The 18,153-nt window shown below is 39.9% G+C and overlaps 2 protein-coding genes across 2 annotated transcripts; one reads left to right on the forward strand and one right to left on the reverse strand.

The window, feature by feature from the left end:
* Nucleotides 1–4,119: 4,119 nt before the first annotated feature.
* On the forward strand, nucleotides 4,120–6,395 carry LOC143752263 (zinc finger BED domain-containing protein 4-like). The gene is made up of 4 exons (XM_077245406.1): nucleotides 4,120–5,043; nucleotides 5,095–5,274; nucleotides 5,389–5,414; nucleotides 5,689–6,395. The coding sequence occupies exons 1-4, from the start codon at nucleotides 4,120–4,122 to the stop codon at nucleotides 6,194–6,196; spliced, it is 1,638 nt and encodes a 545-aa protein (XP_077101521.1). The 3' UTR covers nucleotides 6,197–6,395.
* A 5,479-nt stretch (nucleotides 6,396–11,874) lies between these two features.
* Nucleotides 11,875–17,343, reverse strand: ca2 (carbonic anhydrase II). The gene is given in 8 exon segments (XM_077245170.1): nucleotides 11,875–13,188; nucleotides 14,195–14,260; nucleotides 14,262–14,351; nucleotides 14,461–14,523; nucleotides 15,265–15,357; nucleotides 15,453–15,571; nucleotides 16,405–16,602; nucleotides 17,191–17,343. Coding segments are annotated over 8 exon segments (783 nt in total). The 5' UTR covers nucleotides 17,225–17,343; the 3' UTR covers nucleotides 11,875–13,068.
* Between the last annotated feature and the right edge of the window lie 810 nt (nucleotides 17,344–18,153).

Here is an 18,153-nt window from a genome sequence, read left to right on the forward strand (position 1 = left end):
TTTATCGATCTGACCTATTGTATCTCGCCCATGATCATTGTCTGTCTGACCACTTCAGGAAAACTTTGGATCATGTGTTTTGTTCAGGAGACCAAGAGCTGGTGCTCTTACCAATACTGGGTTCTGCGTTGCAGGCTCAATATAGTGGTCCGTTAACTATTGATTGGAAAGTTGGTGAGTGTAACTACTCTGTTAAGACTCCAGATCGTAAAAGGAAAACCCGAATGTGCCATGTGAATTTACTTAAGCCTTACTTTGACCGTAACCAAACTGCATCTACAGGGGTCAAGGCCTTGGCTGCACTCAATGTTCCATTTACTGAGATGGGAGGAAGTGTTGCTGTCTCTGAGATTGCTCAGAGTAGATTGCCAAATTCAAAAATTCTGTCTGATTTAGAAATTCATATGTCGTGTCTAAATCTTTCTGAGCGCTCTGATGTTATTCAGTTAATTGGTCAATATTTGGCCAATATTGGTCTATAGCAATGTTTTAAGGGTGGAAGTGTTATGTGTGAGTGTTTTAATCTGTATTTCATTGCAGTTTCCCTGGTAGATCACCTGCAATCAACCGGTTAATTGGTGTCACCTGACGGGAGCTACTTTAAATCTAGGACGCATGCTCTTGCTCTCTCTCTTTCTCTCTCTCTCCCTCTCGCCCTCGTCTTGCAGCCGGCAGAGCAGTAGCAGTGTTTTTGCTTCTACAGTCCCCTTTTCCTTTTTATATTAATTAAACTTTGTTTAGATATCCTACGTGAAAATAAAGCCAAATAAATGACAGCGTTCTGCCCTGACTTCCTAACTGCACGAAAAACAGGATAAAAAAAAAGGATTTACAATCAAAAATAAATGGTACCCAATCCCTACAGCCTCTGTGGTGGAAAAGCACTGTAATATTTACGCTATTTACAATAAAAGTAAAAAAAACAAAAGGTGGCACACTTGCCAACTCAGCAGAACAAAACAAGGAAAAAGAACAAACAGAAGAGTTTAAGTAACAAAACAGTAATTGACACAAGGAAATAAGAAATAGAGGCATGCTTCCATACATCCAATCAGGGGCAGAAAGTACAGGGGCATTACACATCAGATCCTTTGCAGCGACCTCAACCTCCACATGGGATTTTACACAGCGAAATATTTGGTATGTCAGTCACACATTTATTTCCTCCCTGAGAAAGTTCACTATCTTCAGGACAACACATCAGTTGTATCTGACACATTGAATGCATCGTCAAATTTATGTGCTTGTGTTCGCGAAACCACCCAGGCGGAAACATTTTCAAAAGCTGCTCAGGGACTTCACCACTACGCACCTTCGGGTGTGTCAAAAACTACAGGAGTTGGAAATACTCTAAATAAACTCAACACCTTCCACAGGAAGTTCTTTACACACGGCCACAGTTACTTATCCTGTCACTAAGTCTGATTTAGAATATTCTGTGTAACAGGGCCTTTATACAATCAGGGCCCCACACAGACATACATCAATATATCTCACACTTATGCATATTATAACTTGGCGCATTGCAGTTGGTTATTAAACTTCCAAGAACCACTTTCGTTGGTGTCAATATAGTCAAACCTGACATCTTTATGTGTCGAGTCTGAATATGCGATTTATGCAAATGAGATTGTTCATCTAAAAAAACTATCATAGGGTAAGAAGACTTATAGTGCATTCATTTTTAGAGTCTTATTATTATTATTTTACTTTTATTGTGGGTTTTTTTACCTTTGTTGGAGCATTACTATACTTTTGTTTGTATTGAAAAGAGCAACTCTTCACAAGTCTTCATTTGTGTTCCACAGAAGAGAGCAAATCATGATGGTTTGTAGGGTACATAAATGAGATAAACCTTACATTTTTAAATGAAATTAAGTATTATATCTTCTTATAGATTCGCTCATAAATTCATTTTTCCCCCTGGAGTATTTCTCTAGAGTCTATATTTTATCTGGTCTTGTTTTCTGATATGAGTTAATCTGTTCCATTTTAATCCATTCCAGGAATGAAGATTTGGGCTATTTTGTAAATAATCCTTGAATGAAGATTGATCGTTATGATTTCAGGAATACCTCCACGTGTGTCTTGTGTGCATATAGCTTATGTCTTGCATGCATGTTTTCTGGTATGTGTAGACATGGCTACATTGGAAGGTGCAGGTCAGACGGCTGCAAACAGGTGGTTATGTGAGGAACTTGAACCCACGATAGCTCATAAAGAAACTCTAGATGTGCATATCTTGGGCATATCTGAGTACAGATGCTCTGCACTGAAGAGGAGATAGGTAGAGAGCAGATTAAAGACAGAGAAAGGGAGCACTGAATGCATAATTTCTTGCTAATTAAAGAGATAATTCGCCCAAAAATAAACATTATGTCATCATTTACTCACTGTCGTTTCATTCCAAACATGCATGACATACTTTCTTTTATGGATTATGGATTTTTTCATTTTGTCATTTTTGGAGCTTGACAGCCCCAGACCTTGTTTACTTCCATTACTTTGAAAATATCCCGTAAAAATTCATCCTTTATGTTCCACAGAATAAGTCATACAGGTTTGGAACAACATTAGGATGAGGGTTTTTCATCTTTAAGGTGAAATGTATTCATTTAACTAATGTATCTTTGTCCCCGTGTTTGTGGTATCCTGCATTCAAGAGCTGCCCGTTCATCTATTTGGGGAAAGTGAACAGTTACCAGGTGACCCATTTGCAAAGTGAACAACGGTTGTCTCAGGTGACACGCTTTCCTCCTGAAACACTAATACCTCTGTGCTCTTGCCAGGATGGATGGAGGCTTCTTCTGAAGCCTAAGTCCAAATAATCAACATAAACCAGGAAATATGGGTTATCTGGGTGTCTGGGTTGTTTTATCTATATTCTCTGAAAGCAGTATCAAATTATCAGAATATTTAAATTAACATTCAAGGGATGTTAAGATGTTTAAAACTTTGCTCCGCAAGCACAGATTATATGCAAGACTGCTTTTGCTCACCTGTTATTATTCAAACAAATTCATTAATCGGAATTGATCCCACTATAGATTATTTAATTATTAGAATAACAATTAAGGGAAATATTTTTACTGTTTGGGTTTTTATGACTAACACATAATAATGTCATCACAACCGGAACCACATAAAGTGTGAGGTGGAAAAATCATCTCTTGGAAAGGAAAACAAATACATTTACAGGCTTCTGTTATAAGTATATATATATACATATATATATATATATATATATATAGGCTACTTATGTATATATATATATATATATCATGCATACAGTCCTGAATTGTCCGCATTTCCAGACACTCCTCCTGTTAATTGCATCAGTATTCTTAAAGAAACATCACTTGTGAGAAAAAAAATCCTATTGCATTTTAAAATCTTTGAAATAAATTACATACAAGCATTTTTTTGTGTGTGTGGTTGTTTATTAGACCTCAAAGTGGCTGGAACAAAGTACACTTTAGTAAGAAGCCTATTTATAGATAAAGGAATGTTCTTTGTGGCATTTTCAGAAGATGCAGCGAGGGTTAAAATGTTGCAGTTATCTGATAATCAAATTTGCCGTGACATCTTGAACCACAAGTTATTGAGAAAAACATTTCCATCAGATAACACCTTCAATGAGAAATCCCCTGCCTCCATATATAAGACCAAAAACAAGATATTTACATCACCAGCTCAAAGACACAATAAAATACGTATCTACACAAAATAATATGGTAATACTTTATTTCAATAGTTCACTTTAGACATTCTACTAACTATGAGTGACTTTGCAACTACATGTCAACTAGCAGTCATTAGAGTATTAGTAGACTGTCTGCTTAATATCTGCTAACACTTTATTTTGATGAACAGACATTCTACTGACTTTAAGTAATTTTGCAACTACATGTCAGCTAGGGATGCACCGATACCGATACCGCTATCTGGTATCGGCCTCGATACCACATTTTCTAAAGTACTCGTACTCGTTAAAAGTCCCCCGATACCGGGGACCGATACCACAGTCTGAGAAATGTCTATGTTTGAGCGCCGTGTAAGGGGTTAATCACAGGCGCCGAGTGCAGCTCAGAGCGGGGAGAAGGCGAGGTGAGACGAGACATGTCAGCCGTGTGGAACTATTTCAAAGTGAATGAAGACGACAAAACAAAGGCGGACTGCAAATTGTGCTCAGCGAAATTGTCCAGAAGAGGCTCAAAAGGTAGCGCATTTAACACAAGTAATTTAATCAAGCACCTGAAATCCCAACATGACAACGAGTACAAAGAGTTTACCCACGCTTCTAAACCAACACAACCCACGCTGCAGAAAACTCTTGCAAGACGAGATAACATGTCCAGAGACAATCCACGTGCTGTGAAAATAACACAGGCAATTATCGAGTACATTGCATTGAGTGACCAGCCACTCTCGGAGGTAGAAAATGTGGGATTCCTGCGTCTCCTCCATGTTCTGGAGCCCAGATATGATGTCCCAAGCCGCCGCTACATGACTGACACGGAGCTGCCTAAACTACACGACTCCGTGCAAAAACATATCCACAGCCTACTGCAAGCCTCCTCTGCGTTTAGTTTCACCACAGATATTTGGACAAGCAGTGTTAGCCCCGTGTCGCTAATTAGCCTAACCTGCCAGTGGATAGACGAGAGTTTCACGCCGCAACGAGCCATATTACATGCGAAACAATTCCGCGGCTCGCACACCGGCCAGGCTATAGCGCAAGTGTTTGAGGAAATGCTCCAGACATGGGGTATACCTAAAACATCAGTACATGTTGTGCTTCGTGACAATGCCAAAAACATGATTAAAGCCATGAATGATGCAGGGCTCCCAAGTCTGCCGTGTGTCGCGCACACGCTCCAACTGGCTGTTCACGAGGGCTTATTAGCACAGAGGAGCATAGCTGATGCTATAGCAGTGGGGCGGAAAATAGTTTCGCATTTTAAACATTCCGCCTTAGCCTACTCCCGCCTCGCGGACATTAAGGGACAGCTCAACCAGCCAATAAAGAGACTGCAGCAGGACGTACAGACGCGCTGGAACAGCACTTATTACATGCTCCAGTCCCTCATTTAGCAAAAGCGAGTGCTGGGGGTGTATGTGTCCGACCATGAACTCCCTGACTATCTCACCGCTCACCAATGGGCTCTTATGGAGAAGACTGTTGCCATCCTCGCCCCCTTTGCGGAACTAACTAAAAAAGTGAGCAGCTACGATGCACTAGTCTCTGATGTCATCCCAGCTGTGACTGTGCTAGTGAGACTTCTAAACAGAGAAACAGACGAGGACCACGGCGTCAAGACAATGAAAGCAACGTTACTGGCAGCTGTCAAGAAGCGCTTCAGTGACGTCGAGACCAACCTACTGTAGTTCATCTCCACCATACTTGACCCAAGGTAAAGTCTGTGTGCTATAGGTAGTCAATGATAAACTACAGTACTAAATGTAAGATTAATTAATTCCATCTGAAATATTATATTATATTATAGTTTTGTAACTAAAATACACAAATACAAATGTATGCAATATATATATATATATATAATATGAAATATATTTCCCTTATTACTACCAGAAAGCCAAATGGCTGGCATTTGTGACAGTGGTTTAGGGGAAACTAAAATCTGTCCTATTTTTCCACATATTAATACATTCATGAATTTTGTTCAGGTATAAAGATCGCTTCTTCTCCAACAACACTGCTCCGGAGGCCAAGCTGCACCTGAAGCAGGAGCTGCAGATGATGTCCAGAGCTGAGGCAGAGGGGAGTCAGGCTGAAGCTGCAGAACCTCCTGCTAAACTGTTCCTCAAGGCCCAGGCCAGCACTAGCAGCTGTCTGGACACTGTATTTGAAGAAATCGCTAAGGAGCAACCCCAGGCAGCACAGCCGCTGGCAGCAGGTGCTTCCATTGAGCTCGACACATACCTCGGAGAGGCCCCAAGCCTTCGTGAAGACAGTCCTCTGAAGTACTGGGGTGTCAACAAAATCAGGTTCCCCACTTTGGCTAAAATGGCCCATAAATACCTCTCAGCCCCATGTAGCAGTGTGGAAAGTGAAAGGCTTTTTAGCTCAGTGTCACACATTATAGATGAAAACAGAAACAGGCTGAATGCTGATAATGCAGAAAAGCTACTTTTCTTTAAAAAAAAAAACCTGCCACTCACTTTTTCTAAATAGGCTCCATTAAGCGAGTCGTCTTAGACTTGATGTTAATTCCTAACTCAGTTGCACTGACTGCCACAGTTCTATGTTGGTGGATGTTGTTAGTTTATTCAAATATTGTGCACTAAATAGCAAAGATGTTTATTAATGCCCCTTGTGTTGTCCAAAGCGGCAGAGTTTACAACAAACTGAAAAAAATACTTGAGTTGCACTGTCACTGTTTACATTTTTTTTATAATTATTTATTCTGTAATATGTTGCATATGTAAAGGCAAGAGTCAGTATGACAGAGCAGTCAGGGGTGTTGTTCTGCAGCCAGGCGACCGAGTGCTGGTAAAAAACCTGTCAGAGAGAGGCGGGCCTGGAAAGTTGCGGGCTTACTGGGAGCAGATAGTACACCGTGTTGTGGAGAGAGTTGATAATGGACCCGTTTACAAAGTGCAACCTGAGAAGGGACCCAAAACCCTGCGTGTGCTACACAGGAACCTACTCTTGCCGGTGAACGAACTGCCACTGGAGGAAACACTTCCTGCACCATGTCCAAAAGGAAAAACAAAGTTGAAAAAACAGAAACAAACCATTGCAGATACTCATGAAGAAAACACAGACAGCTCTGATGAGGAATACACTTACCAGCAGATCCCATGCTACAGGTTGGTGAGATCCCAACAGGCAGAGCATCATCAAGCAGTGCACCATCCTCAGACTGAGCAAAGGCTAAGGGCTGATGCTTGTGAATTTCACCCTATTGTCAGAGAGGACATAGACACCCAGGATCATGTTCAGAACACATCACACACACAGGACAGAGCTCTTGAGGATTTCACAGTGGAGGATGAACATCAAGTGGAGGAAGAGCAACAGGACAGGCCGCAAGTGGGCATAGCAGTGTAGGAGGATGAACACCAATTGGAGGTGGAGGCAGTCCGAAGATCCCAAAGGACAGCCAGGCCAAGAAAACTGTTCACCTATGGTACACTGGGACAGCCATCTTACCAGCAACAGAATGCAGGGGTAAACTCACTACTGCCAAGCTACCCTCTCCTAAGTCATCTCAATACTGTTCCTCTTCCGTACTTCACACATCCACACCCTTACTATTACTGCTTCACCCAAGCATATTGACATATCACAGACTCACGTACATGTTAAGACACACAGTCAAATGTCAGGAGACATTTAAAAAAAAAAACAGGGGAGAGTGTAAAGGGTTAAAAAAGTGTTCAAAGTTAGGCATAAGAGATAAAAAAAAGGTAATTGAGTTAATACAGGTTATTGCACTACAATTTATCGCAAAAATAAACAATGTGGGAAAAATAGACACCCATATATTTTTTTTATGAAAATGTGTACTAAATAGTTACGAAAAGACCAATTTCATGGTATTGTACTTGTTACTATGGTGGGGCGATACTTATAGAGGTCACTAGATGGCGCTGAGCGCCGGGAGGAACTTAAAACCATTATGAGACAAGCGCTGCAGAATAAATACTGCAGTTGAGCTGAACAGAAGCTAAAGTTTTCGTCTCATTGTTTATACATACAGGATATAAAATCACACTCACCCCCCCCAACACTCATCAGGCCAGGGGGGCAACAATTTTGGGGGCTCGTCCGGGATTAGCGCCTTTTCCTGATGGCAGCTAATCACCAATAAATGAACCTGACGTCAACTTCCTGGACCAACGTGCCACACCAGCGACTCCTGAGGTGAAGAGATGTCTGCTCTACAAGAACTGCGAAGGGGAATCCAGAGGCAGCTCCATCAGCTGATCAACTCCGCCAAGACAGATGTACTTCACAAGCTGGCAGCCTCCATCAAGGATGAGGTGAAGGAAGATCTACCAGGGGATGATGCAACGGAGGTGGAACTCTATGACTTCATCGTGGACTTTTTGAAAGGTGACGAGTTGGCAAGTCAAGAGGACCAAGGCATGACCCGCCTGCTAGTCTTCAACGACCTCATCACTGAACTGCAACAACCTCCAGCGGCTGCAGAAGAGCAACGTGAGTTACTGGCAGAGACTGAATCATTAGTGGCACCTTCAGTAGTGAATGTTAAGGCAGACAAATTATCAGTTGTAGCCAGCCAGGTAACTGATGTGATAAAGTTGACGGGCGTTGCTGCTTTACTGCCTCGTAGAGAATTCAAGATACACAGTGGACAGATTTCTGACTCAGATTCTGATGTTAGCTATAGCTCACTGTGTAGGCAGATTGATGAAGGGATATCTGAGAATTTCACAGAGGCAGAAGTAATCCGTACTGTTCTAAAGATAATCAAGCCTGGTACTTTCAAAGACATGCTGATGACTAAAGATGGGTTAACTGTAGCTGAGCTTAAGCGGTTCCTCAGAGCACACTTACGAGACAAGAGTAGTGCAGAGTTATTTCAGGAGCTTAGCAATACCAAACAACAGGACAGAGAAAGCCCACAACAGTTCATGTACCGGTTAATGGGGCTTAAACAGAGAATATTGTTTGCCACTCAGCAAGGTAGCTCAGAGTTTCAGTATGACGACAAACTTGTCCATGGGGTATTTCTTCACTCGCTGTATCAGGGTATAAGTGAGAAATATACACATGTGAGGCGAGACCTTAAACCCCTCTTTACCAATCCAAGTGTAACTGATGATTTCATTTTAGAGATAATGACAAAGTCAGTTAGTGAAGAGGTTGAGAGACAGGCACGCCTAGGTCAGACACACAAAACCAAAACAGTCACAGTCAATGCCACGCAACAACGGGAGAGACAACATGCAGTCCAGCCTCCAGCTGAAGTTCAAGCCAGTGTTCTTCAAACTCAAGCTGAAGTCCAGGCGAACCGCACAGCTATACACGAACTGACAGCACATGTCTCAGCCTTAGCGAAAACTATAGAGAAGGCTCTCATCCCTACAGCCAGCACTCCAGTGCCGTCACAAGCCAACCCCATAAGTACGGTGCAGCCACCCAAGTCCGCCACAAGGGGGAAATGCAAGCCATGTTTAGCTCGAGGGACTGCAAGCTGCAACCACTGTTTCAGGTGTGGCCAGGAAGGGCACCGAGCTGTGGGCTGCCTGTCAAAGCCTAAGGCAGCGGGAAACGTGATGGGGTCACTGGGGAGGGACCACCAGTGACCAAACAAGAGCCGGAGTCCCCTGCTTCCGTAACCAGCCATGACTCCATGGCTCCCACTAATTGTCCATCACCATTGAAACACAGAGTAAGAAAAGGAAATCATTTAGCAAAGCTGATAGGCAGAAAGTGCTTGCTAACCTGTACTCTCAATGGTGTGCAGACTGACGCGCTACTAGATAGTGGAGCTCAGGTTACGATACTGGAAAAGTCCTGGCTAAAGAAACACTTACCCGACATTAAAATTCTGCCACTCACAGAACTACTACCAGATAATCCACTCAGAATCACAGCTGCTAATGGGACAGATGTACCTTTTGAAGGGTGGGCTGAAATATTGGTGGAAATTAAAAGTGCAAGACATGGTCAAGTAGCCATTAATGTACCCATGCTAGTCAGTCAGAGCTGTGTTAGTGGCCTGTTGCTAGGGTTCAATGTGATAGAGGAAATCATTTTAGAGAGCCTGGAAGAGCCAGGAAGTGTCAGTCTATGTGATTTGCTAGCAGAGGCATTAAAGCTCCATCGAGATACAGCTGAAACCATTGTCTCCGTAATTAGTGATACTCCAGCCAAAAAAAAGCCTGCAAATGACACCATTAGAGTGGGGAAGAAAGGTCTTACAGTTCCAAGTGGCCAAATACATGAACTGAAGTGTCGTGTCAGATCATGGCCACAGGGAGGAACAATGCTTTTTGAACCCACCTTAGAATGTGTCTTACCGGAGGGTCTACAACTATTTCCTGCGTTAGTTGATGTGCCCTGTGGTGCCTCCAAAGCTGTGAAAATCTCCATCTGCAACTCCACCAAGCATGACATCTTTCTGCCACCAAGGACAGTCTTAGGCTGTATAGAAGAAATTGTTGACAGCAAACCAGTCAATCTGTGTTCCCCGGCTAAGCAGCCAGCAAAGCCGAAAAGTGATACATACATGTGTGTCGCACAGGTTAGCCCAAGCAGCTGTACCAGCAGCAGAACGGACAGCTCAGTAGAGTCTCACACACAAGAAAAGTGGGACCCGGGTGGAGGGGTTACACATACAACATGCTTTTCATTTTAAATAAATGTTCTTAATTCCAAACTAGTCCCTTGTTTTTTTTGTTAAATTATATGACTAAAGCTGTTACCTGTAAATTTAAATCATGTTTTTTTTATTAAGTACTCGGTATCGGTATCAGCGAGTACTGAAATGCAAGTACTCGTACTCGTACTCGTTTTCCAAAAAAGTGGTATCGGTGCATCCCTAATGTCAGCTTATTCTACTAACACGAACCCCTATCAGTCCTTTAGTATTCTAATGAGAGATAGTTGACATGTAGTTGCAAATTAATGAGAATTAGTTATGTAGCAGCAAAGTTAGGCTACTTATTAGTTAGTGTCTAAAGTTTGGCCTTCACAGTGTCCTCGGACCTCGTGGCCTAGTGCCATGTGAACCTTAAAGAGCAATGTTCCCAAGCTCTCCACAACAGCTTTATTGAGTAATTTACAGTATAGAGAGCCATAAAGCAGCATATGTGCGCATACAGAACGTCTATTAAGAGGATTTACGATAAGCATCAGAGGACACATTAACTACAGAGATTCCATTAATCGTGACAGAAACGTCATGAAACGTGTGTGTGTGTTTTCACGTTCGTCTTTATACATCTTTCTGTCTTTCTTAATATGTGTGACGATATGCCTTTCTCTGCATTAGCATGAAAGCCTGTGGACATGGCTGTCCCTGTCTGAAACTGTATGTGTGTGTGTGTGTAGTACGTCCTTGACTGTAGGTCATGTTTCTTGCCGCACTGCTGTGTTCATGCCAGGATGCTCTTACGGATTTACTGCGCTACAGATTAGCTGCTTGTTGGCGTGTGTGTATCCGTGTGAGTGAGATTTAGATTTTATTTGCTCTGATTTATATCACCAGACAGCGTTCTTACGTAATACATCGATTCTTGGGAGGTTGGGTCTGTCGCCTGTGTCATGAAGGCGGTATGTGTCGTGCTGACATCATTAGCATAATCCTGTTCTCTCAGCTCTCACTGTGAACTTTGACGTCAATGTGCGACCGGCAGGTAAATCAATGTTTATGTAAATGGTATTGAATTATGATGTCATACTGCTCACTAGCTGAAGAGTCAGCTGGTTTTAGTTGGACACAGGTGACAAAACAGCCCGGACTGTGCATGTCCTTTATGGTGGATTAGATTGAGTGTTTTTAATGTGCTTTAAGACAAACCATGTGCAAATTCATAAGTCAAAATCATTGCTGAGTATTTTCTCCTTAAAACTAAAAAAAAAAGAAGAAGTATTTTCTCCTAAAAAAAAAGACTGGCATGGTGGGAGAAACCGCATATATATATATATATATATATATATATATATATATATATATATATATATATATATATATCCAATATGGACAGCAATAAAATCACTGTCTAGCACCTTTAATTACTGAAATGACATGTTCCCATCTAAAACATTTACCATTTACTAAGGCATTAGTAAATACAGCTGTTTATACAGTATATATACTGTTATACTGTAAATACTGTGTGTGTTGCATCACAAAAAACATTACACACATAGAATAAGCATAAAATATCTTTAATTATCTTTATCTTTAATTAAAATAACCTCTCGGAAATAGTGGATTGGAGTATGGCTGAACAATATTGCTTAACATAGCCTTTGAATTCAAGTAAAGTACAGTCAATAACACGTTACACAATATATCGTTGTTTTTACAAATGCATAACATAAGTCCAGTGGTCCCAGTGCTTCAGAGGAGCTGATGGTGACCTCTTTGCTTAACCTGCGAGATTTATCGATTGGCATGTTGGCTTCTATTAAGACTCTCTGTGTTGCTTGTCACGGCTTGTGCATTGCTGTTTAATACAGCTGAAAAGACGCATTTTACTCACAGTCCAAGATTAAAGGATAGAATTAACCAAAACCCAACAAGGAACGGCACATTAAGGAATTATATCGGGGTTTCATGCAATTATTGCTAATACTTTTAAGCAGAAATTTAGTGCATAACAATTGCTATAAATGACATCTTTCAGAAACACACGGAAATAATATGCAATTACAATGCTCTGAGGCACAAATACTCCAAACCAAAGCTGGTCTGATTGTACAGTATTTGTTAGATTTTGTGCGCGATTTCACGGCGTGCCCACATGGACATTTTGCCACGTGCGTTCATTTTTCAATGGGGATTTTCTAGATCTTGCAGCCTGACGTTAAAGTCCACTGGGTTTCATTAAGCTTCGGCACTGCTGAGACTGCCAGAGATTACAGCCTGGCAGGGAAGACAGCAGGCACAGATGGCATGTGTTCAGGTATCGGCTGCAACCCTGCGTTTAATCTCCGATGCTAGCCTAATCTCTAGACCAATACAAATATACTCAAATACTCCATTTATGTATTAAATATCCAGTGTATATTTTGCTTCCCCCTTTTTTTTTGGCATCACATATGTAAATCAGAGCATCATACAAAGTTGGCACACATTCTAATTCAAATAAGTCAAGCATTTGCACTAATGAAGTAAACCAGACAATGAAGCAGAAAGAAAGATGGAAGGACAGTACAAAGCACGATCCCCTGCATAGCCTCTTTACTCTACAAACAGCACATATGTTCTGCTGGACAGCTGGCAGGTTGCCCAGCACCACTGCATGGAGGGTGAAGGTGGTTTGAGGCCCTTGGCCCGGGGCCCCGCGCTTGCATATCCTACTAAAGAAGAGAGGAAGGGGTGGCGGGGTCAGGGGGATCCTTCACTTGAAAGAGGCACAGACTTTGCGATCTTTAAGAGGTTGAGGGGGGCGATAGTTATTCACCATGCAGCAGGCCTTCTCGTCCTCTGCGGTAAAAAGCAGAGAACGGAATTTTTTCATCTGTACAGGAAGAAAGAATGAGAAATGCTGTGAGTTTTCATCACCTGTTACTATTTATGCAAACTGGTTAAACATTAACTGCCCTAAACAAACTCATTTTCATTCGTTCTCACATTTTGAAGAGAATTTCATGTTAGTCAAGTTCATTTTGAGGCAAGGAAACCTGAGGTGGTGTGCACATTTCCAGCCTTGAACCAAAGTCGTGATGTAAACAGGGTCAGGGTCGTGTTGATTTTCACAAACGTGCTAGATGCCACAGAGGTTGAATAGAGAAGAAAATACAACTGACTATGACTGGACAGTTTTGTCTAGTTTGTCTTGTCTAACTGTCTCAGATGAGAAAAAATATCTAGCCGGTTTTAAAAATGGAAGGGCTAAAGACTAAAAACAATATAAATCATAATTGGTTGGTTTCTCATTGGATTCCATACATTTGGGTAGTTCGCATTATTATTTTGCAGTAGTGACTACAGTGTGCAATATATATAATTAAAAACAAATTATATAAATACATACATATATATAATGTTTATTTAGACTGATACATAATAACATGCAATGTACTTTTAAAAAATATACATTTTGAATTTAAAGGACTATTCACACTACCGTTTACATGTTTAGGGTCGGCAAGATTTTATATTTTGAAAGAAGTCTTTTATGCTCATCAGTAATATTGTGAAATATTAATACTTAAAATTTAATTTTATGATAACTGTTTTCTGTTTGAATATGTTTAAAAAGAAGGGAATTTATTCCTGTGATGTCAATGCTGAATTTTCAGAATCATTACTTCAGTCTATGTGTCACATGATCCTTTTTCATTCTTATATTTGCTGCTCAAGAAACATTGTATTATCAATATTGAAAACAGTTGTGCTGGTTAATATTTTTGTTAAAACCATGTTTCATCCAAATCTCTACTATGCGAGATGCCACACTTTAAAACTAAGCATGTGCCTTTTAAACTCCCCCTTGCTTGTATTACTGGTATAAATTGTGTCACCTGGTCAGAGCTAACGCTGATTGGCTGCTTGCAGACGATCCATGTGACGCTCTCGTACAGAGGGGGGGGTGGTCAGAGACCCTGGGTACGTCCAGTACTCCAGAGATTGCGGGAGCAGGCAGGTTGGGTCAAAGTTTGTGAATGAGGTCTGCATTCCCTGCAAGAAAACAAACACACAATTGACCATTAATGAAGCAGAACTGATTTCAATCTTTAGCAGGAAATAAAAAAGACAACAAAATGTAATTGCCAAAATGTAGACATGCCTTGGACTTGATAGCATCCATAGCATCCAGAACCTTCTGAAGCTTAGGATTGTCTTCACCAATCTGATGGAAAACAAAAACAGAAAAATAATTTTGTGTGAAGAATGTAACTAAGGCATAATATTTAGTTATGAATTATTATTTTACTTTGAGTCTTTTATGCTCATCAAAGCTTTATTTGATTAAAATACAGTAAACATTAATATAGAGAAATATTATTACTTTAAATTGAAATAAAAATCATTCTAATATTTGCTGCTAAACAAACATTTCTGATTATTATAAATGTTGAAAACAGTTGTGCTGCCAAATATTTTCATGGAAACTGTTACATTTTCTTTCAGGATCTGATGAATAGAAAGTTTAAAAAACAGAAATAGAAATTTGTGAAAAGATTTGTGAAAAGAATGGGACTAAGTCATAATATTTTGTTTGTTTTTTTATATTATGTTTTACTATTACATTTTATTTATTTTATTTTCGTGCAAAAAATCATAAGCAAGTCCTGTGCCTGTTTAGTGAATTCATTCTTGTGTTTGCATTTCTCACTAATAACTAGTAACTTATTATCATGCACATTACAAGGATATTGGCTGTTTATTAGTACTTATAAAGCATATATTAATGCCTTATTCTGCATGACCATATTCTACATCCATTAATCTTACACCTAAACTTAACAACTACCTACTCTAACTAGCTATTAATAAGCAGGAGATTATTAAGGCAAAAGTTATAGTTGGTTATTAGTGATAATTGGACCCTAAGCTAAAGTGTGACCAAAATGTAAGATTGCACACAAACCTTCAGAAAAACTCCGACCACAGCAAGACCATCAGGCTTATCGGCTGCTTCCCCAAAGCTGGAATATTTTGTGTTCCAGTGGACCAGATGGAGCTAAAGATGAATTTATTAGGTACATTAATATTTAATCATATAAACATCTCACATCTCCATGAACGCATTTGCTCAGTATGCTCATGCATTCATACCTCGGCTGGGTAGCATTTCCCATCGACTGTGTGCTCGGAGCCTTTGTCGTCACTGGCACCCCAGTGGAAGTGGAACTGTTTGAGTCTGTATTTACCTGAGATCGGGCCTTCTGTCAGCACTAGAGCAAACAAACAAAGTGATATATGTTATGTCTGTAACATAGGTTAAATGGTTCAACTTGCTACACAGATTCCATCTCCCTTTTCTGTCAAAGTTCAATGATACTTAAAACAAACCATTCACTGCTTAGCAGCTTTAATGCAATCTTGTGTGTACATGTGTGATTTCCCACAACTCTGTGCAAAATAAGCTGTCAATGGGGAGCGAGATAGCTGAGGTGTTGCACTGATACTTTTTACACAACAGTTTAATTTTAGGCTTTACACTTGCTTAGACAAACATGCAATACTATAACCTAAAAATAAGCATAACATATAAAATTGTGTATGCAAACTATCTATTAAAAGAGACAACATAACAGAATGCTGTTGTAAATTAATATTTAACTATAGTAGGAGCAAAAGCCAACTTTCAATGCTTCCCAATGACTTGCCTTCCAGAAAGAGCAATATTCAATAGTGAGCAGAAAAAGTTGCTTTGCATCTTTAAGTACAATCCACTTGGATGTTTCAGTCATTTTAACTTAAATAACATTAAACCGACTTAAAAGACGAGTTAAATATTTATTTAAAAAAAAGTTATTTTGATGAGTTAAAGCAAAGCGTTGTCATAACATATTGACCATATCATTTTATACAGTGAATATTCAGCAATAATACTCGGGGATTACATTAGTGTCAGATGCAACCTCATTATTATATAACTTTTCCTTCTAAATAGTATCTAGGTTAACTGCAGTCGTTTCAGGAACTCTCTGACTAAGTTAAGCTAATGATTAATACAAGAATAGTCTGGCAATTCATTGTAAGAATTAACAAAGAGGTCACGAACTTGAGCTGTCGTTATCATCGGCGAAGGTCACTTGGAAAGAGTGTCCATTATTCAGGATGTCCAGTGAAGTGGTGGGGTCATACTTCAGTTCCAGCGGCTTCAGTGTATCATCATAAGACGCTCCATTGGTTTGAATGTCTATTGGAGACTGGCGAGGTCCATTAGCAATGGGGAAGTTTTCACACCATTTCTGAGGTCCTGCAGTGGGAGGTGACACAGAGGTTAAACAGTGCTATTATATGCATCTGGGCTGGCACAAAAATACATTTACAGTAGCCTGAATGCATTTGAGTAGCATCCTTCCGGTATGTAAAAATGTATTTAATATGTATATGAAAAATATGTATTTCAATGGTTGCTTTTTAAATCACACCAATTGTTGAATATCCTTACATCTTTGCTCTTGAGGGAATAAAAAAAGCCTTTAAGGGCAAAAGCGTGCATTTGAATTGCAGTGTAGCTATAACGTATTATCTGCCTTTGGTATGAAATTAAAATCTGCATTTATGTGAAGAAAAAAATATAGGTCTATATTTAATACGGAGTATAAAAAATTATAGATTATAATACAGATTTGTATGCATTTATTTATGCATATAGTATACGTAAAATCTGTACGTTTTGTACTTGTCACATATAGTGCTGAGTGCAGTAGACAAGGTGAACATGTCTTAGTTGCAAAGAGGGCAAATGCAGTTAATGATGCATAATCTGATTCATTTTACATGCTATATTTAAATAGCCTATGATATCACATATGAATATTAAAATTCATATTCAGCCTACCGTTATGTTCCGCGTATCCCCATTTGTGAGACATTATGACAGCTGTACCGCGGTCCTCTCAAGTGTCAAAGCAGTGTCAAAGCAGTGTCAGTGTGTCCGACAAATGAGCTGGAGGTTTATATAGCGCCTTTCTGGACGCGGTTTGTTCACATGACCGTATTAAATGTGTGATGAGCAGGAGGAGCTGCACAAGAGATCGATATTCCGCGCACACACTCTTTCGGAATGCGCGCTCGCATCGGTGCGAATAACGGAGTCATTTTGCTTTGATCTACGGATCCATTCGACAGACATTCTTAACATTCTGTAATTGCATAATCAGATACTTTTGGCACGCCAGGTTCTGATGACGTAGAGGGACAGTGTGATACTGTAATGTCAATGAGTGCAGTAAATTAATCATCCCTCCATCAGATCTGCCAGCAGAGAGAATGAATGGCGGGTTTACGCAACACTCTGCTACTACAGCTATTGACGCTTCACAAAGAAATACCTTATGACTGAAAACAGAAATTATTTTTAAATGTGCTAAAGTCAGTGTGTAGCCTAATGAAATGATGAACATATAGACTAGCGTACTAACCTATTGTATTTAGGCTATAGTGTCACAAATGTAACAAACACCAACAAATGTAGGCTACTAGCCAGTAATTTGTGCATTTATTATTATTATTAGCCTATTATAGGCTCTACAATTAAAAAAAAGGGCATAACAAATTAAGTAACCTTTTTTACAATTTAGTTTTTAATTCGTAGATTTTAAATTATTATTATGATTGAAGGGTAAGTCAGTGGAAAATAGCTTGTAATTTCTGTAAATAGTAAAACCGATGGTATTTTTAGTCGAGATGTTTTTAAATACCATTAAAATGTGGCTATGTGCATTGATAAAGTTACTATGTTTTGGATTTGATTGCCATCTCGTGGTCGAGAGTCGAAACTAGGCCACTCTCGACCTCAAAA

This window comes from Siphateles boraxobius, unplaced genomic scaffold (genome assembly GCF_051911475.1).
Source record: "Siphateles boraxobius isolate OS27281-9 unplaced genomic scaffold, OSU_SipBor_1 26, whole genome shotgun sequence".
Taxonomy (NCBI): domain Eukaryota; kingdom Metazoa; phylum Chordata; class Actinopteri; order Cypriniformes; family Leuciscidae; genus Siphateles; species Siphateles boraxobius.